At 48.0% G+C, this 22,558-nt stretch overlaps 1 protein-coding gene across 1 annotated transcript in view; it reads left to right on the forward strand.

Moving 5' to 3' along the window:
* The first annotated feature begins 2,390 nt into the window (after positions 1-2,390).
* LOC141097192 (3',5'-cyclic-AMP phosphodiesterase 4D) overlaps positions 2,391-22,558 on the forward strand; it is a 1,243,227-nt gene continuing 1,223,059 nt past the window's right edge. The window contains exon 1 of the mRNA XM_073584285.1: positions 2,391-5,501. Coding sequence (XP_073440386.1) covers positions 4,807-5,501 — 695 coding nt within the window. The 5' untranslated portion in view covers positions 2,391-4,806. The remainder of the gene's footprint in view (positions 5,502-22,558) is intronic.

The following is a 22,558-nucleotide window of genomic DNA, read 5'->3' on the forward strand; positions in this document are numbered from 1 at the left end:
ACAAAGGTAACTAAGTATGGAAAAAATGAAGAAAGTCCTTAGGTTTAAAGCGCCACTCCAGTGGTAAAAAAAAAACAAAAAACGCTTGAGTGGTGCATTAAGACATAAACCCTTATGACTGTTAAGTTGTGACAGACAATACTACGTGCAAGTTATTTTTTATAAACTATCCATCAACAGAGTAAAAAAATACAGTCCTTAGAATATTAATCCCTCTGCATTAAACATAGACATATAGGTAAGCGTTCAGTATAGATTAAGAACAGGTCACGCTGCCGATTAGTTTCCTGATCACTTTTCCCCTTTATGTATGAGAGAGAAACTAGATTGTTGGCTCCACAGGAGGAAACGAGACGGTAATCTGTGTACTGCGCTATGGAGTAGGTTCCATACAGTAACCTCAAACAACATTGAGCATTATGTTACATTTATAGACTGAAAAGGTAAATTAAATGTGTTCTTAATGGGGAAAAAAATCACAAGTATCTTTGTGATCATCAAAAAAAAGGACTATATAACGTTTTTATGATAACCACAAGTCCATTGGGGTCATATTGTGGAAAATTCCAACTATTTACCAGAAAATCAGGGGGTTTTGGTGTCACAAATGCCCCTATATCCAGGGCTACGCAATTCAGGATAACTGAGAGAGTCATTGTATTCAATCATAATGTGGATGGATGGATGAAAGTAAGGGAAGGAGGAATGGAGGAATGGATAAATAGAGGGAGGGAGGGGAAGAGGGATGGATGGATAGAGGGGAAGAGGGATGGATGGAGGGAGGGGAAGAGGGATGGATGGAGGGAGGGAGGGGAAGATGGATGGATAGAGGGAGGGGAAGAGGGATGGATGGATAGAGGGAGGGGAAGAGGGATGGATGGATAGAGGGAGGGGAAGAGGGATGGATGGATAGAGGGAGGGGAAGAGGGATGGATGGATGGAGGGGAAGAGGGATGGATGGATGGAGGGGAAGAGGGATGGATGGAGGGAGGGGAAGAGGGATGGATGGATGGATGGATGGAGGGAGGGGAAGATGGATGGATAGAGGGAGGGGAAGAGGGATGGATGGATAGAGGGAGGGGAAGAGGGATGGATGGATAGAGGGAGGGGAAGAGGGATGGATGGATGGATGGATGGATGGAGGGGAAGAGGGATGGATGGATGAATGGAGGGGAAGAGGGATGGATGGATGGAGGGGAAGAGGGATGGATGGATGGATGGAGGGAAAGAGGGATGGATGGAGGGAGGGAGGGAGGGGAAGAGGGATGGATGGATGGAGGGAGGGAGGGAGGGAGGGGAAGAGGGATGGATGGATGGATGAAAGTAAGGGATGAAGGGAGGGAAGGAAGGAGGAATGGATGGAGGAGTGATGGAGGGAGGGAAAGGGGGATGGATGGATGGATGGAGGGAGAGAAAGAGGAATGAATGGAGGGAGAAAGAGGGATGGATGGAGAGAGGGGAAGAGGAATGGATGGATGAAAGTAAGGGATGAAGGGAGGGAGGGAAGGAGGAATGGATGGAGGAGGGATGGAGGGAGGGAAAGAGGGATGGATGGAGGGAGAGAAAGATGGATGGATAGAGGGGAAGAGGGATGGATGGATGGATGGATGGATGGAGGGAGGGGAAGAGGGATGGATGGATGGATGGATGGATGGATGGATAGAGGGGAAGAGGGATGGATGGATGGAGGGAGGGGAAGAGGGATGGATGGATGCATGGATGGATGGATGGAGGGAGGGAGGGGAAGAGGGATGGATGGATGGATAGAGGGGAAGAGGGATGGATGGATGATGGAGGAGGGGAAGAGGGATGGATGGATAGAGGGGAAGAGGGATGGATGGATGGAGGGAGGGGAAGAGGGATGGATGGAGGGAGGGAGGGAGGGAGGGGAAGAGGGATGGATGGATGAAAGTAAGGGATGAAGGGAGGGAAGGAAGGAGGAATGGATGGAGGAGGGATGGAGGGAGGGAAAGGGGGATGGATGGATGGAGGGAGAGAAAGGAATGAATGGAGGGAGAGAAAGAGGGATAGATGGAGGGAGAAAAAGAGGGATGGATGGAGAGAGGGGAAGAGGGATGGATGGATGAAAGTAAGGGATGTAGGGAAGGAGGAATGGATGGAGGAGGGATGGGGGAGAGAAAGAGGGATAGATGGAGAGAGGGGAAGAGGGATGGATGAAAGTAAGGGATGAAGGGAGGGAGGGAAGGAGGAATGGATGGATAGAGGGAGGTAGGGAAAGAGGGATGAATGGAGGGAAGGAAAGAGGGATGGATGAAGGGGAGGGAAAAGGGATGGATGCATGGATGAATGGATGGATCAGTGACTGCAGGGAGGAATGGATAGAAGACAAGAAGAAAGAATGGATACATGAAAGGGAGGTGGGAGGGAGGAAAGAAAGGATTAATTAATTAAATTATTGAAATGCTCAATCCATCCCCTAGACAGTGCTAGAAATAGACACAAGCTATTAATATCCACTGTATTCAATACCTACATGGCTGATGGATAGTTTGTCACATTGTGAATCTCCTGCCGGATCAGACACCGTGTCATGCTGCCACTATTCCTTATTTAATGTTAGAGATTCCTGAACCCGGCAGAATGTGACATGGAGATGATTTCAGGGCAATTAGATATAACATGTATTTCAATCATTTCTTTTTCTCTAGAGATCCAATTTCTATGTATCCTGAGGGAGGATAAATGCACGCTGTGCGCCCCATACACATGAGAGCAGAAATCTCTGCTAGACACAATTGATATTAAAGCAAAGGAGCCTGAGTATCACTGTAGTTTCCAGCTATGGCGCGGTAGACACTTGTCTGAACAGAGCCCTGACCATACACTGTATCCAGAGCTGAAAATTGCATTTCTTTTCCTTTGTGCTGCAGTAATGTGTTGATAGTATTCATTAGGGGCGGTAGTGGTAGGGTCTCTCCAGCACCGCTGAGGAGCTGGTGTGGACCTCCTCGTCTTGAGCTTACAGGAGGCAGCTCCTGCTTCTCGCACCTCCTCTTCCATCTCTCTGTCTAATTCAGTAAAGTTTCAAAATTTGGGAAGCAAATGAAGATCTATCAGCGATGGGAAGAAAGGACAAACAAGGGAGCTCCAGGTGAGGAGACAGGCTGAACCCTTGGCCAGGAGCCATGCATAACATATAGAGCTGTGACTCCTACCCAGCACACAAGCAGCAGAGCTCAATCATCTGCTGTGAGGAGGAGAGCATGCCGGCCGGAGGAGGCGGGCAGCACCCGGCACAGCACTACTGGAGCCCAGCTCAGGGAAACACAGCACATTCTGGAAGACTACCAAAGGAGCTGGGGTTATTGTTATTGGCCTGTGACCTGATGTTCTGCACTTGTCAGAGTCTGCTCCAACCGAGGAGTCTCCGAATAACAGGAAGCCAGATGTGACTCTGCATGGGATAAAGACGTCCCTGACTCATGGCAGGGTGAAGCTGGCACAGAGGAGATCCATTACAAGTCCCCAGCAGCTCTTGTCTGCTAGGAGTGGATTTCGCTTGTTTTGGTAGCTCTCCTGCAGTTCAGCACCTCTCCTACATATGGGAATACAGTACAGGGGAGCTGTCCAGCACTTCAGCATCTGCCCTCCATACAGTGATCCAGTGATGGTGGAGCTGTCCAGCACTTTTTCATGAAGTGGTCCATTACTGAAGGAGCTGTCCAGCACTTTTTCAGAAAGTGATCCATTACTGAAGGAGCAGTGCAGCAATTCTTCAGAAAGTGATCCCTTACTGAGGGAGCTGTCCAGCACTTTTTCAGAAAGTGATCTATTACTGAAGGAGCTGTGCAGCAATTCTTCATAAAGTGATCCAGTGATGATGGAGCTGTCCAGCACTGCTTCATAAGGTGATCCGTTACTGAGGGAGCTGCCCAGGAGTTTTTCAGAAAGTGATCCCTTACTGAGGGAGCTGTCCAGCACTTCTTTCTAAAGTGATCCGATACTGAGGGAGCTGTCCAGCACTTAAGCATCTCTCCTCCATACAGTAATCAAGTACTTGTGGATCTGTCCAGCACTTCTTCATAAAGTGATCCGGTACTGGTAGCGCTGTCGGACAATTCTGCACCTCTCCTCCATACAGTGATCCCTTGCTGGTGGATTTGTTCAGCCCTTCAGCACCCCTCCCTCACATATTTTGATCCAGTACTGGGGGAGCTGTCCAGCACTGCAGCACCTCTTCCTGCACACAGTGATCCGGTCCTGGAGCTGTCCGGCGCTGCAGCACCTCTTCCTGCACACAGTGATCCGGTCCTGGAGCTGTCCGGCGCTGCAGCACCTCTTCCTGCACACAGTGATCCGGTCCTGGAGCTGTCCGGCGCTGCAGCACCTCTTCCTGCACACAGTGATCCGGTCCTGGAGCTGTCCGGCGCTGCAGCACCTCTTCCTGCACACAGTGATCCGGTCCTGGAGCTGTCCGGCGCTGCAGCACCTCTTCCTGCACACAGTGATCCGGTCCTGGAGCTGTCCGGCGCTGCAGCACCTCTTCCTGCACACAGTGATCCGGTCCTGGAGCTGTCCGGCGTTGCAGCACCTCTCCTCCACCAGGCAGTGGCCAAGTACTGAGGGAGCTGTCCGTTTCAGACCCTGTCGCCCTCCCCCAGGGTGATCCCTGTAGGAGGCAGCTGCTCAGTGATCCTGTGCTGGATCCGGCATTATTGCTCCATGTGGTGATCCGGTGCTGAAGCTGGGATCTGGCATGTGTTTCGCTCTCTCGCGTCCTTCCCTGAACTTCTGCTGAGATCGGATCACAGGACGCGTTTGTGTCCGCAGTGTGCAGGGTGAGCCATGGATACAGAGGGCAGCAACCTGGTGACCAGCAGCAGCTGCAGCAACGGGGGCAGCCCGGGAAACCTGAAGGCACCGAAGCATCTGTGGCGCCCGGAGCAGCGCCAATCCCAGGCTCTGCACCAGAGCTTCCTCCAGCACCAGAGCTTCCTCCAGCACCAGGACCTGACTCCTCTCCAGCCGCAGTCCCGGAGCCCGTCCTTCACCACCATCTCTCCCACACCTCACTCGATTTTCCTCAGCCAGCTTCAGCCCCAAGTTTATCCCCTTCAGCCACAATCTCCACCTCTGCCTCAGTCCCAGCTACTCCCCACACTACAGTCCCTATCCCCACCCCAAATCCACCCTCAGTGCCAAGCCCAGGCTCACCCATTGCTCCAGATCCAACTTCAGTCACAGCCGGGGCTACAGATACTGTGCCAGCCGGCGCCCTCCCTGCCGCACCAGCAGGCGCCCTCCCTGCCGCCCCAGCAGGCGCCCTCCCTGCCGCCGCAGCCGGCGCCCCACTGCCCCCCAGTCTCCTCCCGCAGCAGGTGCTCCAGCAGCAGGGTGAGGCACCGAGGCTTCTCAGACACAGAGCGCTACCTGCACTGCCCAGCCATGGACCGCTCCTCCTATGCTGTGGACACCGGCCACAGACCTGGACTGAAGAAATCCCGCATGTCCTGGCCCTCGTCCTTCCAGGGATTCAGACGGTAAGATTTCTAGTCTCCATTCTCAGCCCGCGCTGCGGGCACACAGGACGCCGCTGTCTGCAGGCACCGGATCCGGCTCTTAAAGGAACAGGCACGAACACAGTGCAGCATGTCCTAGTGTGCAGGAACTGCGGGGAGGAATGCTGTGTGGGGTCTGGGGAGGACTGATGTGTGGTGTCTGGGGAGGAATGCTGTGTGGGGTCTGGGGAGGAATGCTGTGTGGGGTCTGGGGAGGAATGCTGTATGGGGTCTGTGGAGGAATGCTGTGTGGGGTCTGGGGAGGAATGCTGTGTGGGGTCTGGGGAGGAATGCTGAGTGGGGTTTGGGGAGGAATGCTGTGTGGGGTCTGGGGAGGAATGCTGTATGGGGTCTGGGGAGGACTGCTGTGTGGGTTCTGGGGAGGACTGCTGTGTGGGGTCTGGGGAGGAATGCTGTATGGGGTCTGGGGAGGACTGCTCTGTGGGGTCTGGGGAGGAATACTGTGTGGGGTCTGGGGAGGAATGCTGTATGGCAGTGTTTCTCAACTCCAGTCCTCAAGACCCACCAACATGTCATGTTTTCAGGATTTCCTTAGTATTGCACAGGTGATGCTATTAATGCTTAAGCAGGTGATGAAATTATCACCTGTGCAATATTAAGGAAATCCAGAAAACTTGACCTGTTGGTGGGTCTTGAGGACTGGAGTTCAGAAACACTGCTGTATGGGGTCTGGGGAGGAATGCTGTATGAGGTCTGGGGAGGAATGTTGTATGGGGTCCGGGCAGGACTGCTGTGTGGGGTCTGGGGAGGAATGCTGTGTGGGGTCTGGGGAAGAATGCTGTGTGGGGTCAGGGGAGGAATGCTGTGTGGGTTCTGGGGAGGACTGCTGTGTGGGGCCTGGGGAGAAATACTGTGTGGGGTCTGGGGAGGAATGCTGTATGGGGTCTGGGGAGGACTGCTTTATGGGGTCTGGGGAGGAATGCTGTATGGGGTCTGGGGAGGAATGCTGTTTGGGGTCTGGGGAGGAATGCTGAGTGGGGTCTGGGGAGGAATGCTGAGTGGGGTCTGAGGAGTAATGCTGTATGGGGTCTGGGGAGGAATGCTGTGTGGGGTCTGGGGAGGAATGCTGAATGGGGTCTGGGGAGGAATGCTGTATGGGGTCTGGGGAGGAATGCTGTATGGGGTCTGGGGAGGAATGCTGTTTGGGGTCTGGGGAGGAATGCTGTATGGGGTCTGGGGAGGAATGCTGAGTGGGGTCTGGGGAGGAATGCTGAGTGGGGTCTGAGGAGTAATGCTGTATGGGGTCTGGGGAGGAATGCTGTGGGGTCTGGAGAGGAATGCTGTATGGAGTCTGGGGAGGAATGATGTTTGGGTTATGGGGAGGAATGCTGTATGGGGTCTGGGGAGGAATGCTGAGTGGGGTCTGGGGAGGAATGCTGAATGGGGTCTGGGGAGGAATGCTGTATGGGGTCTGGGGAGGAATGCTGTATGGGGTCTGGGGAGGAATGCTGTTTGGGGTCTGGGGAGGAATGCTGAGTGGGGTCTGGGGAGGAATGCTGAGTGGGGTCTGAGGAGTAATGCTGTATGGGGTCTGGGGAGGAATGCTGTGTGGGGTCTGGGGAGGAATGCTGAATGGGGTCTGGGGAGGAATGCTGTATGGGGTCTGGGGAGGAATGCTGTGTGGGGTCTGGGGAGGAATGCTGAATGGGGTCTGGGGAGGAATGCTGTATGGGGTCTGGGGAGGAATGCTGTATGGGGTCTGGGGAGGAATGCTGTTTGGGGTCTGGGGAGGAATGCTGTATGGGGTCTGGGGAGGAATGCTGAGTGGGGTCTGGGGAGGAATGCTGAGTGGGGTCTGAGGAGTAATGCTGTATGGGGTCTGGGGAGGAATGCTGTGGGGTCTGGAGAGGAATGCTGTATGGAGTCTGGGGAGGAATGATGTTTGGGTTATGGGGAGGAATGCTGTATGGGGTCTGGGGAGGAATTCTGAGTGGGGTCTGGGGAGGAATGCTGAATGGGGTCTGGGGAGGAATGCTGTATGGGGTCTTGGGAGGAATGCTGTATGAGTCTGGGGAGGAATACTGTGTGAGGTCTGGGGAGGAATGCTGTATGGCAGTGTTTCTCAACTCCAGTCCTCAAGACCCACCAACAGGTCATGTTTTCAGGATTTCCTTAGTATTGCACAGGTGATGCTATTAATGCTTAAGCAGGTGATGAAATTATCACCTGTGCAATACTAAGGAAATCCAGAAAATTTGACCTGTTGGTGGGTCTTGAGGACTGGAGTTGAGAAATACTGCTGTATGGGGTCTGGGGAGAAGTGCTGTATGAGGTCTGGGGAGGACTGCTGTGTGGGGTCTGGGGAGGAATGCTGTGTTGGGTCTGGGGAAGAATGCTGTGTGGGGTCTGGGGAGGAATGCTGTAAGGGGTCTGGGGAGGAATGCTGTGTTTGGTCTGGGGAGTAATGCTGTAAGGGGTCTGGGAAGAAATGCTGTATGGGGTCTGGGGAGGAATGCTGTGTGGGGTCTGGGAAGGAATGCTGTATGAGGTCTGGGGAGGACTGCTCTGTGGGGTCTGGGGAAGACTGCTTTGTGGAGTCTGGGGAGGAATGCTTTGTGCGGTCTGGGGAGGAATGCTGTATGGTGTCTGGGGAGGAATGCTGTATGGGGTCTGGGGAGGAATGCTGGTGGTCTCCATCATCCGCAGAAAGCCCTCATCCCGGCACTGATTCCATCCGATTAGCAACTCTGCACTAAGAGAAGCAATGTCACCGAGTCACTGACTGCAGGGCTGTGACCCCCATCACTATATCATTACACTAGTCTACTAGTACTCAGCAATGTATGACTACTAGCCCATCATTACATATTACCCATAGAAGTCGGTATGTATCCCCTAGCACCAGATCCATAATATAACTGTACTATTACCCATCACTATATAACGACCCTCTAACCCCCATTATACATTATATGCTTACCCCATAACTATATAACTACATGTTCACCCCCAGCACCATATACCACCATGTGTGCCCCATTACTATAGGACAGCACTACTACCCAATCACTACATAAATACCCTCTTTACTATGTCATTATATTCTTACCCCACAACTAAATCAGCATCACACAAGTTTCCCCAGCACTATATCCCTACATGTTTATCCCAATATGACCACACTGTTACCCCATCATTACATTCTTACCCTCATTACTGTATCACTCTACACTCCCCCATACCTACATCCATACATGGCTCCCCTAGTAATAGATCATATTTTTACCCCTGTTGTACCATCTCTATATCAATGTATTTGCACACCGTAAAGGGGATTTCCCGTGACGGAAAGTTCATTTTAATCAATAGATCTTGGAATAATAATAATTTCCACAATTGGATGTGTTTACATAAAATGTTCCTGTGCTGAGATAATCTTATAAATGTGCCCCTGCTATGTACTGTGTAATGACTGTGTCTGACCGTGCAGGAACATGGTCTGAGCATACCACAGCTCCTGGGCAGGGGAGGAAGCAAAAGAAAGTATACAGACAGGACAGCAGGGGGTCACCGCTGCTTATTTCTTTGAAATAAAACATTGTTTAAAAACAAGATCTTATTGATTAAAATGAACTTTTGTCCATTGATTAAAATGAACTTTTGTCCATGGGAAAACCCCTTTAAACACATATACAACCTCAGTTTAGTAAATGACTCATGTAAATATATAGTGATTAACATCTATTTATCATCCCCCGGGTTATTTTTTGTTGCTTTTGAGCTTTATATAGTATCATACCTTTACTTTAAATAAACTATCGTGACGATTCTTGATCCACTATTGTCAGGTGAAAAGATCATATCTTTTTTTGCTTTAATCCTGTGCTATTCCTGTTCTGCGCTCAGTCATCCTGTGGCTTTTTACGGAGATGGCTCGTCTATCGGTATATTTATAAATGTGTTACCGTGTGTACTAATATATGTATTCATTATTATATTACGAAGGCAAACACATGGCCCTAGGTGGCTTCTGATCCCAGGGTAATAAAAACGATGTTGTTACTGCCACCGATGCGCATTGGCTCCTCCAGCTGTTGTAACTGGGCGTCTATACTATAATGTTGATGGGGTCAATACCAAGTGGCAATCCTTATAGAGATCCTGTAAATGACATCTGCATGGCTTTCCCAATTTAGTTACCTTTTCTGTTATCTTTCTACTACATGAACAGCAGGTGACCGACCTATTATCATATCCAGTGATTTAATTTTTAATTATAATCCTAATAAATAATCCATGAAGATGAACTGATTGATGCTGACCACTAATGAGCAAAAGACTTGTCTTACATGGAGTGATTTTATTATCAAACGTGTACAGCTTATAGCACCTGTATTAACTCAGTGAATGAATGATTGGCATTCCTGCTTGACATGCTGTTTCCGAGCCTTCCCATGTAATTGGCATTTACTGTACAACAGATTTCGGTGACAGCCAGTGCTTCTCATGTTCTCTGTCCCTGCATTTAGGAAGTGTACAGATTGGGCAATACCCTACAAGTGCTAAATATCTTTCCATGGCAGCTAGTCAAGGATCTAAGTAAATGTGACTTTCATTTATCAGGAACATAGCCTGCCTCCTGGAAAACAATGTAGGATTCCTTATTGCTGTTGCCGTACAGATAGGAGAATCCATTGTTCGAATGGATGTGGCTTCTATTTATAGCTGGAATTGACAGCCGTGATACAATGTAGATGTTTAGCTGTTGTGTGCAATACGGGGCAGCCTGCCCGGAGCCTCATAGGACGGGTAGCTGCACCTTTAAGGATGGCAAATCAGGGTATTCGTCGTATGGTGGCATGATTCAAAATCTCTAATAAATAGAAAACATGACCATTGATTACGGTATTTTCTTAAAATATATGGAGCGCCCTCACTCCCCAGGGCCGTGGGGTACTCGGTACCGGGCCGGTTGATCTTCTCAAAGGGGGGTCATCACGGCAGCAGTGAACCGGTCCGTGGCCCTGGGGCTCCATTACATGGGGGTTGTTTCAGTGTGCTATTGGTGATGAAAGTTTATAAGTGATTCGTGACGCCACCTGTGGTGTTCGGCAATGAAGATGTAAGCCGACGCTGCAGACAGATCCTCTGGGACAGATGGTGTGGTGCAGCAGTGATGTTATAGCCCTCCACAGGCATGGCTGTAGTCCCAGGGCAGTGTAGGTGAAGTGACACTTAGATGGTGTAGTGTCAGGCACAGAGGTGGCGGCTGGGCTAGGCGGGATGGCGCAGGGAATAAGCGGAGGACACCAGGGCATGTAGTTCCAAAGCTTTACTTACAGTCTGCTGTACAAACAGGTGCCCGCATCCATACCGTGTCCTCCAGTCAGGGACCCAGTCAACCTCCAGGCCAGATGGAATACTCCTTTCCAACACTCCGCCAACATGTGCCTTTCTGAACGTCTCCTCTTATAGCGCCTTTGAATGAAGTACTCATAGCACTGAGTTACACTGGAGTTCCTCCTGTCCGATGTTCTTATGAACTCTACTTGTACGGCAGACAGCTGTAGCCTGCTTTGGGGACTTCTTGCTACTAAGTCCTGGCTCACTATCCAGTTGCTGTTGTGCCCCCAAGTCTTGTGTGGGAATAAAGTGGTCACTACTTCTATTCCTCCGGTGTCTGCTGCAGGACCTTTAGTATCCATACAACCTCGGGGACCGGGCCCCGGCCTTGCGCTTGGGACTTCTAGGAAAGGTTCTCTTCTAACCCACGTCCTCTGTTCCCTTTTACTCCTCACGTTCCGTACTAATCTTCCTTTCTATGGAGAGTCAGGCTTTCAGTCTATGTTGCTCTCTCTCTCTTCCTTTCCCATGCCAGCAGACCCAGGTCACTGGGATCTGCTGCAGAACTTCCATCCATCTATCCCTCTCTCCAGGAATCTTCTTCTCTCCAACTCATAAACCAACTGACCTCTAATCCTAAACTCTTCCCGCTCCTTGTAATGTAATCTAACTCCAGCCACCTCCCAGCACGTTTCGTGTTCCAAGCAGGGAGCCACCAATGGGTGCTTTGCTACACTCCAAGCAGGGAGCCGCCGAAGGTGGTTTGCTACACTACTTTGTGGTGTGGGGTGCGGGTGTTGGAGTGTGGTCAGGAGTCTCCACCTTACCTGGATGGTGGGGTACCACACCTCAGGAGGAGGTGCAGTACCTCTGTGACGACTGAGCCTCAGGGGCGCCACATATACATTTCGCAGCCAGATATATATTTATTTTAAGTTTATTTTTACTGGAAGAAAAAAATTAACAATGATAAAATATACATGAAGTAATCTCTTTAGTGAAATACAGCCACATTTGCACCCCCATAATGAAGCCACAAATCTCCGTCTGACCACACGTCAAATGACCGAAACGAAGAGCATCGTAGGAATAAGAGAGGGCAGTGGGAGAGGAGCAACACGTGACCGCAAAATGGTTTAATTTTTTATTTGCATTGGAACACTTCTCTTTTTGATGGAAAGTGTTCTCTTTCTTGTGTCCATTCCCCTATAAGAACAATTATTGTAGTGCTGTTCTAGCTGTGTATTCAGGGTGAGGATTATCAAAGACATTGTGTAGCAAATGGAAAGGCTTTGTAAATTGCACCACATTTTTATGCGACGTATCAATATGTAATAGAATTTTGTCAGTCTCAGTATATAGTGGAATCACCATTTTTTACCTAGGAAAAAAATAGTTAATAAAAGGTTTGTCTGCTTTGAGGGATTTTCAGATTCAGGGTATCCTCTGCTCAGAATCCTCCATAATGAGTGGTTAGAATGCTAATTATGCAAATTGTCTCTTCAGAGAGGAAGAGGTCTAGAACTCTAGTGCCACCTATTGGAAGTAGCAATCCTAAAAGTCAATGTCCACCCTTTAACGAGCCTTGTTACATGACTTAGGATAAAAGCCAAGCCAGAATCTCAATTTGCAGACACTGTGTTTCTTTTTTTTGTTTTTTTTCTTTTAAACCATTCAGGTTAGTTATTAACAACTCATTATAAGCTCATCAACTTAAACGTCGTTGTTTCAACTCTCATCATCATGGTTCATATTTATTTTAGTGTAGCAAAACAAGGGTATACACAAAAAACATCCTAAACATCAACAAACATCACTAAAATTCACTGATATTTGATCAGGTGATGCCATTTTTTAAATTTCCAGACACCCTCTGCATCAGAACCACCACCGCCTTCGCAGTCTAATTTATAAATCAAGTATAATTTAGATAGGAACAGCCCGACACACTTATTCACAGATACATGCTTCTCTTTGAAAATTCCTAAATTCCTCACATCCCACAAACTCTGCATCACACAAGTCATAATTAACCATAGGATTCTATTTCTCACATGACCACATGCGCCAATTCCAAACATCGCAACTCGCCAGTCAATAAAACTCGCACCCGCTAACTCCTTACACAACCCACATACACATTTCCACACACTGCACACGTAGTCACAGTCCCACATAGTATGCCACAAAGTCTCACATCCACCACATCCTTCCCTCGGGCACACATCAGTTCTGGTCAGACCTCGTCTCTTCTGAACCTGTCGCACAAGCAAAATATTGTGCAAGGACATCCATACAATATCCCTTTGTCTATTAGACATCCTGTGCGTTTCCAAACTCTTCCATGCAACCAAAACTTCATTCCCTCTCAACCCCACAATATTACATTCCACATCATTCTCGCGTATTATTTTCATCACATTCTAAGCCATTCTAAAATCATTCATTGGCACACTCAGTGAATCATGCTTCCTCACAAACTTCTCAATCACCTCATACCAGACAGGACACTTGAAAGCAACAGGCACTCTAGCATCCCTTTTTCTCCAACATAAGCCATATAACATCCAACCAGCAGAATCACTTGCCATATACGCTCCCTTATTTCCTTTATTCAGCAAAATAACAACAGTTTTGATATACTGAAGCCCCAGAAAAATCTCAATGTTTGGAAAGGCCATGCCACCATGGTGACACGCCTTGAAAAGACTCTCTCTCTTAAGTTTCTCTATTTTACTGCTTCAGAAAAAAGTAAAAACTAACTTTTCCACTCTTGTTATTTTCCTACATGATGGTGGAAAAACTGTTGCAATAAAAAGCAAAATCGGAAGAATCACCGCTTTTATGACCAAAATCTTGCCACTCAAGGTCAAGTCTCTCAGTCGCCAAAAATTTAACTTACGCTCTATGCGCAATCCACACTCCTCCCAGCTCTTCTTACCTTCCAAGTCCTTATTAAATAATACTCCCAGCACTTTGATAGCACCCTCCTCACACTTTACCCCCTCCATTTTAACTCCGTCATCCCCAAACTTTTAAAACTACATTTATTCCAATTCACTCTAAAGCCAGATGCACCACAGAAAAACTCCAGAAGCAACTTAACCCTACTCATAGACGCAACACTTTCACTAACAGCCACAACATCATCCATATATCCAAGAACTTTCACATGCTTCCCACCACTCCCAGGTGCCAACAAACCTTGCATCATTTTATCACGTCTCACCAAGCACAACAAAGGTTCAATCACACATACAAACAAGACAGAGGACATGGGACACCCCTGCCTTACACCAGACTTAATATTCACTTTCTCACTCAACCACCCATTAACAAGAAACTCACTTGACACACAATCATACAAAGACATTATCCCATTCACAAATTTTTGAGGTAATCCCATTCTCTCCAGAACTTTAAACGAAAACACATGCGAGACCATATCAAACGCTTTCTCAAAATCAATTGACAGAACCATACACTTCCGTTTCCTTCCCATGCAGTCTCCAATCAAGTCCCTTAATAGCAATAAGTTATCACTCATACTTCTTCCAGGCACAGCACACACGTGATCCTCATCCACAACTCTACCAATCACCTCACGCATACAATTCTATTTTGGTGCGATAGATGATTTCTTTCCCTTTTTCATCCATAACACACTTTAATTCACTCTTTGTCTCACCCAGCAGATCCGACACATCCATCCCACTTTCGCCACACTTCCTTAACCAGTCTAAACGCCTGGTTAAATCATTAAATTTACTCCGATAAATAGCAGCTTTTTTATAGCCCCATTTTATGAAGAATTTTTTGCAACTCACCTTAACCCAGTCCCACCATTCCAGCACACACGCGAAATCCCTCTTACATACCCTCCACTCTTTGTACTTTATTTTTAATTCATTCATCACATCCTCATCTTCTATCAATCTTACATTCAGCTTCCAAACCCCACCCCCATACACACAGTCATCAATCGCACTAAACGCACCTCTCAAACAATCATGATCAGAAAAAGGTACAGCATTTTGTTCAAAATTCATACACAACATATTTTTGGAAAATAACATTTTATCTATCCTGGATGCAATACCACCCCTATCAGCATGGTACGTTGGCGGTGGTGGGATGCCAAATTTCAGAGCAGCAGCATCTAGAAGGGAAAAATCAGAAATAAGATTGGATAACTTTTTACCAGTTATGTCACAATTCCCTTCTGTGGTGCAATTAAAGTCTCCAACTAAAACTGTAGGCATTTTGCCTGGAAGAAACAAACTTAATTTTTCCAAAAGAGCCAGACACTCCATTTTCCTGTTGTGTCCTGATGGACAGTACACATTAATAATTATAGCCCGCCACCCCCTATAGCTAACGTGCAATTATACATCTACCCACCTCTTCCACCGTGTAGCTATCTAAACTAATCTCCCTGTTACCCATTAATATCCCTACACCATCATTCCTATTAACACTTGAGCCAGACCATACATGCTGTCCGTAAGGCCAGTCCTTATCGCTTGGAGCGTCCACAATCCCACATTCCTGAAAACAAAAGATGTGAGCGTTCATCTGTTTAATATAATCTAGAACGATTGCCCTCCTGAATTTGGATCTAATTTGCCTGACATTCAGGGACGCAATGCCCCAACCAGCTTGGGGAGCCATAACATGACTGTGTTATTTACATGACAACAAACACGCCACTTCCTCTTCAGCCGTTTTTGTCTTCCATCTGGAACTGCAACTCCTCGAATCTGTTTACGTCTGCGGGAATGCCTAAAAAAGCATTGGTGTCAGGAGAGAAGACATTCTGAGGGTAACTATGTTCACTCACCGGACTTAAACCAACTTCACCGGGGTCTGCCCATTCCATTCTGGGCTTCTTACAGGAAGTTCCACGCTCCTCATCCTCATTCTCCCTCAGCATTCCCATTCACCATTCCGCTCTCTCCCTCCCCAGCCCCTGTCTCCACTGGCCATCCCACTCTCTCCCTCAGCAGCCCCACTTTTGCTCCGCAGCCCCGCTGTCTCCCTCCACAGCTCAGCTCTCCATCCACCATCCCGCTCTCTCCTTCCGCAGCACCACTCTCCAATTGCCATTCCACATTCTCCCTCCACAGCCCCGCTCTTTCTCTCAGCAGCCCCTGTCTCCACTGACTGTCCCGCTCTCTCGCTCCACAGCCCCGCTCACCACTGGCCATCCGGCTCTCTCCCTCTGCAGCCCCGCTCTCCACTCACCATTCTGTTCTCCACTCGCCGTCCCGCTCTCTTCCTCTGCAGCCCCTGTCTCCACTGGCCATCCAGCCCTCTCCCTAAGCAGCCCAACTTTCCACCCGCGTCCTGCGCTCTCCCTTTGCCCTGCTCTTCACCCGCCTTCACGCTCTCTCCTTTCACAATCCCGCTCTCCCTGCGCCATCCCGTTCTATCCCTCTGCAGCCCCACTCTCAATCTGTGTCCTGCTCTCCCTCCACAGCCCCGCTCTCTTCCTCCACAGCCCCGCTCTCTTCCTCCACAGCCCCGCTCTCTCCTTCCACAGCCCTTCTCTCCACGCACCCTCCCGCTATATCCTTCCGCAGCCCTGCTCTCCGTCCATGTCCCGCTCTCTCCCTCACAGATACACTCTCAACCCTTGTCCCTCACTTTCCCTCTACAATCCCGCTCTCCACCCGCCAGTGGGTGGATCTATGTGGAGTGGGCATGGCTTGATACATACACACACACATACATACACTCAGCTTTATATATATATATATATATTTTTTTATTTATTTACTATATATAGTGTATATGTGTGTGTGTGTTTATATATGTATGTTTGTATATATACAGTATATATATTATGTAGCAATACTAATGGCCGTATAGTTAATGGGAGGTATGTATCACAGGGATGCAGCTCCCTGTGATGTAGCCTGGAGTGTTTTTCTTAAGTGTACGTAAGTTCTAAGAAGTTTTTTTGTTCACATTTCAGTCCGGACTACGGGTAGCTCTGAGAGTTGGGAGGGTTGTGCTACCCATTTACCTCGCTCCGTGGTGAGGGGGGCTCACTGTATCCCATTTTGCCTGAAAGTATGTGTGTGGTTGTGAATTTTGAGGACCTGTGATGAGGTCATGATCATGTGACTAGCCATGTGATAGGTAACTGGGAGTGGTTATAGCTATCTAAAGAAGGTGGGTTGCACATGTCAGAGCATGTGTTGGGTGTTTGTCAGCCTGGACAGAGCTCCCATGTTTCCCGGCTGGACGTCGCATAGCCTGGGGAAGCAGTGCTGGCGAGTCCTAGCCAGTGGAGTAGACAGTCTTGAAAACCTTGAGTTATGCTGACCGGGGTCAGTGAGAAATATTTATAGGATACGTCTGTGGATAAGAGGGATCCGAGAACCTGCGTGACCAACAGGTAATGGAACGGAGTCCGTGTTATGCTGACCGGGGTCAGAAAGAGACTGTGTTTGAATTGATGCTTATGGGATACCTCTGAGGATAAGAGGGATCTGAGAACCTATGTGGCCAATCCAACAGGTAACGGTCTTGACAACCATGAGTTATACTGACCGGGGTTAGTGAGAAGTATTTGTGAGGAAGAGACTGTGTATTGATGTTTATGGGATACCTCTGCAGATAAGAGGGATTCGAGAACCTGTGTGGCTGACACCAACAGGTAATGGAACGGAGTCCGTGTTATGCTGACTGACCCCAGTGAGAGACTGTGTTCATTTTGGTAAAGCTGAATGTGTAACAGACAGTGTAATGGCTGCTGCATACTGGTGAATAATAAACCGAATGGACTTGTTTTAATCCTGAGTGTGCCAGTGTTTACCTCCAAGACCTGCAAAGTGAGTAATCCCGGTCCACAGACAGTGTGGAACGTTACAATATATATAATATATTAATCTTGACATAACTGATCAGAGGTTTTAAAAGGGTTGTCCACTCGAAAATGAAGAGTCTGCAGTCATCCTGTGTATCACTGTGTGACTGCCGACCTTTGAATTCCCCTAGCGCATGTGCTGTGCACTGCAAGGTTTTGTCAGTTTCTGAGCCGAGAACGGTGGTGATGTTCATACTCAGAAGCAGAAGCCGTCTAATGGGTGTGTTCTAACTTCATACAAGTGTATTGAGCGAGGCCGTGCCAACTGGACAGCCCTGCCCAATAGATGGCCGCACCCTATCTCCTTACATGCTCACTAGACAGGTTCTGCCCGGGGGTATGCATATTCCTGGCACAGAAACTGTTGAATCTTCAGACTTTTCATTTTAGACCAGACAACCAATTTAAGTAATTTAAGAACTACAAGCTAAATATATTATACAGTGTGTTTGTGTGTGTGTGTCAAATAACATTTTCTACAATACTTTATGACATTAAATAGGGCTATAACTTCTCCATGCCCCTAATCATTACTTATATTGTCCTGTGTAAGTCCTTCTCCCAATGGAAAATTACAGATTTCACTGTGATGTTATTACCCAATTCGTGGCAGTGAATCCAGCAGGGCATCATCTTCTCTAGGTGACATTAGGTGGCATATCTGGCATCCACAGACTTAGTGTACTGTATGTACAGTCATGGCCAAAAGTTTTGAGAATGACACAAATATTAATTTTTACAAAGTCTACTGCTTCATTTTTTCTAATGGCAATTTGCATATACTCCAGAATGTTATAAAGAGTGATCAGCTTAACAGCAATTACTTGCAAAGTCAATATTTGCCTAGAAAATTAACTTTATCCCCCAAAACACATTTCAACATCATTGCAGCCCTGCCTTAAAAGGACCAGCTAACATCGTTTCAGTGATTGCTCAATTAACACAGGTGTGGGTGTTGATGAGGACAGGGCTGGAGATCAATCTGTCATGATTAAGTAAGAATGACACCACTGGACACTTTAAAAGGAGGCTGGTGCTTGGCATCATTGTTTCTCTTCTGTTAACCATGGTTATCTCTAAAGAAACACGTGCAGTCATCATTGCACTGCACAAAAATGGCCTAACGGAAGAGTATCGCAGCTAGAAAGATTGCACCTCAGTCAACAATCTATCGCATCATCACGAACTTCAAGGAGAGAGGTTCCCTTGTTGCCAAAAAGGCTCCAGGGCGCCCAAGAAAGACCAGCAAGCGCCAGGACTGTCTCTTAAAAGTGTTTCAGCTGTGGGATCGGGCTACCAGCAGTGCAGAGCTTGCTCAGGAATGGCAGCAGGCAGGTGTGAGTGCATCTGCACGCACTGTGAGGCGGAGACTCTTGGAGCAAGGCCTGGTCTCAAGGAGGGCAGCAAAGAAGCCACTTCTCTCCAGAAAAAACATCATGGACAGACTGATATTCTGCAAGAGGTGCAGGGAGTGGACTGCTGAGGACTGGGGTAAAGTCATTTTCTCTGATGAATCCCCTTTTCGATTGTTTGGGACATCTGGAAAATGGCTTATTCGGAGAAGACCAGGTGAGCGCTACCACCAGTCTTGTCTCATGCCAACTGTCAAGCATCCTGAAACCATTCATGTGTGGGGTTGCTTCTCAGCCAAGGGAATGGGCTCTCTCTCAGTCTTGCCTAAAAACACAGCCATGAATAAAGAATTGTACCAGAATGTCCTCCAAGAGCAACTCCTCCCAACCGTCCAAGAGCAGTTTGGCGATCAACAATGCCTTTTTCAACATGATGGAGCACCTTGCCATAAAGCAAAGGTGATAACTAAATGGCTCAGGGAACAAAACATAGAGATTTTGGGACCATGGTCTGGAAACTCCCCAGATCTTAATCCCATTGAGAACTTGTGGTCAATCATCAAGAGACGGGTGGACAAACAAAAACCTTCAAATTCAGGCAAAATAAAAGCATTGATTTTGCAAGAATGGACTGCTATCAGTCAGGATTTGATCCAGAAGTTGATTGAGAGCATGCCAGGGAGAATTGCTGAGGTCCTGAAGAAGAAGGGTCAACACTGCAAATTTTGACTTGCTGCATTAACTCATTCTAACTGTCAATATAACCTTTTGTTACTCATGATATGATTGCAATTATATTTCTGTATGTGATAAAAACATCTGACAAACACACATAAAAACCAGAGGGCAGCAGATCATGTGAAAATATAATATTTGTGTCATTCTCAAAACTTTTGGCCATGACTGTATGCAGTTTTCCCGTTAATTAAAGACATCACAAGGAAACAATTCTCATGATACATGTATCCTATCTTACGTGTCACCAAATGAAGGGAAGCCTCAGTGTACGTCTGTGTTCTGAAAATCCCCAGTGCAACATGGTTCTTAGTTATTATTATTGATCTGGGCTTATCAAGCTGTCTGTCAGATGAATGCCTTTGTAAAAAATGGCACATTGTTAAAGTCCGGGCCTGGGGAATTAGGATGGATATCCTGGATGAACAGTGTGAGTAGAGAAAACCAAAAATAGGAAATGATCAAGTTCTTTCTGTTAGAGTGTTAGAGTGTTAGCGACTCCTGGAGTGGACCCTCTGGGTCGCGGCACCAACCCTCCCAGGGTGAGCTAGCCTAGTGAGGACCACCCCCTATACAGGGAGTGTCAGGAGCAAGCCCCAGGGGATACGATACCACGACTGCTGGCACCAGGCGGCTGGCTCACAGGAGATAACGAGACTGTGTGACTGGAGGGTGCAGGATACTAGGGAACACAGGAGAATACACGGGAGTGCGCTGAATACAGGATAGTGCTAGACGGGTACACGTGGGCACATAAGGCGTGTAGCAAGTAACCCATCCGGAGGTAGGCAAAGCAGGACGCGTGCAAGGAGCACGACAGGGTACAGAATGAGGCAACAGTCGTGCCAGGTGGTGTAACAGAACACAGGAATAGAGTGAATGCCAGGAGGCACGGCTGAGCAAGAAGCAAGGGACAGGATACGAGAGGATGTGCCAGGAGGCACAACTGACATGAAGCAACAAGGGTTCAGAGCAAGTGCTAGGAGCACCACAGAATAGCAGACAGAGCAGAGGACCTGAGAACAGCGCACAGCCAGGCTGGGACACAGCTGACCCAGCCAGGAAGCACAACAATAATCAGGCACCTCCCCTAGGGGGAGATCGTCTGATATAGCACATGACTACTACTGGTTCCGGGTCAGGACCTAGCCAGAAAGCACATGACCACTACAGGTTCCGGGTCAGGTCCTCCATTACCATAGAGAGGACCGAGCCCTATACAGCACTGACAGGAGCGCGCAAGCGCAAATGTGACATGGAGGAGGAGACCCGGGGATGAGAGCTGCGCGTGCGCACCCGACGGGGACCCCCGAGGGACCGCCGTACCGGATGGAGTGATGTCGGGGCCGAAGCCCCACCTCCTGGTGAGCGCGACATAACACTTTCCTATTTTTTTGTAACAGGGTCTGCACATTTGGGGGTTGTAATGTCTTCCAAGTGATGTCATTGTTTCCAACTTGTGTGATCCAGTAGTCAGAAAACCTCCTGTCCAAGTGTCCCAGCTCTGTTGATGTGCGCGCGGTGTTATAACAACCTTGCTCCTCTCTTCGGCTATGTGCACACGGTGCGGATTCTGCTGCGGATCTGCAGCGTTTCTGGCCCTGCGGGTCCGCAGCAGTTTCTGCTGTGTTGTACAGTACCATTCTTTGCAATGGTAAAACCAAAAACGCTGTGCACATGCTGTGGATCTTTCCGCGTGGATTTGCTGCAGGTTACAATCCGCAGCATGTCAATTCTTTGTGCGGATTCCACTGCGGTTTCACACCTTCACCATTGTGAGGTGTGAAACCGCAGGCTAATCCACAGGTAAACCGCAGGTATTTTGACCTGCGGATTTTTCAAAATCCACGCAGAAAAGTCCGCAGCACTTCCAACTACGTGGAAGCCTAATACTCTATGTGCCTGCGTCCTGCTATTTTTCCTCAGGTTCAAGATCTCTTGGATCAATAAGAAGCTCAACCTGATACAGAAGATCCTGGCGCTGCAATTCCCAACATTTGACATTCACTGAACATTTTAGGCAAGACCCCAAAGCCACAGACCGACTTTGTTGGAGGACTGTTAGGGGGTTTCAGCTACTCAGAGGCACGGTGAACAAGACACTCTGGAGAGATGGCATGATCTTTTTATTACATCCCTTAAGAAGAACAGACGGGAAATCTAAGCTACTTTTGGTATCTGTAGGTAATGCCTCTTAAACAAGGGTGTTCAATCTGCAGCCCAAGTGACAAATGGCGCTTCTAATGCTATTTGTGTGCTCACCTCTCCGCCATCTATACACAGATACTTATGTGTTGGAGAGTACCAGGACAATTGTGTTCCCTGAGCCCTTCTAGAAAAGAGTATAAGAGGCAGCAGCCTATGCATGTGACATTAGTGTGCTGATTGTTTAATTATCAGACCTCCATTCTCCAAACAAGTGGAGGCCCGTTATGGCTTGCATTTTTTATATATCTGTCAATTTAGGATAGTTTTTGCAACCCTCCTCTAAACCATGATTTTTTAAAATGTATTACTACCTGTACAGCATCAAGTTATGACAGAAAATTATTTTTAACTAATGGCTGTACATCAATACTCAATAACTACCGTATATACTCGAGTATAAGCCGACCCCATCTTTGTATGCATGGCTCCATCCCTATCCATGTATGCATGACCATCACATCCTTATCCTTGTATGATTGGCTCCCTTCAAAAAAGAGGAAAAAAAATAAACCTTTACACTTACCTTCCTGTGCTCCCTCGCAGCGTCTTTTTCTGGTGCCAGCAAC

The sequence above is a fragment of the Dendrobates tinctorius genome, unplaced genomic scaffold (genome assembly GCF_039654945.1).
Source record: "Dendrobates tinctorius isolate UK_male_01 unplaced genomic scaffold, ASM3965494v1 ptg000083l, whole genome shotgun sequence".
Classification (NCBI taxonomy): domain Eukaryota; kingdom Metazoa; phylum Chordata; class Amphibia; order Anura; family Dendrobatidae; genus Dendrobates; species Dendrobates tinctorius.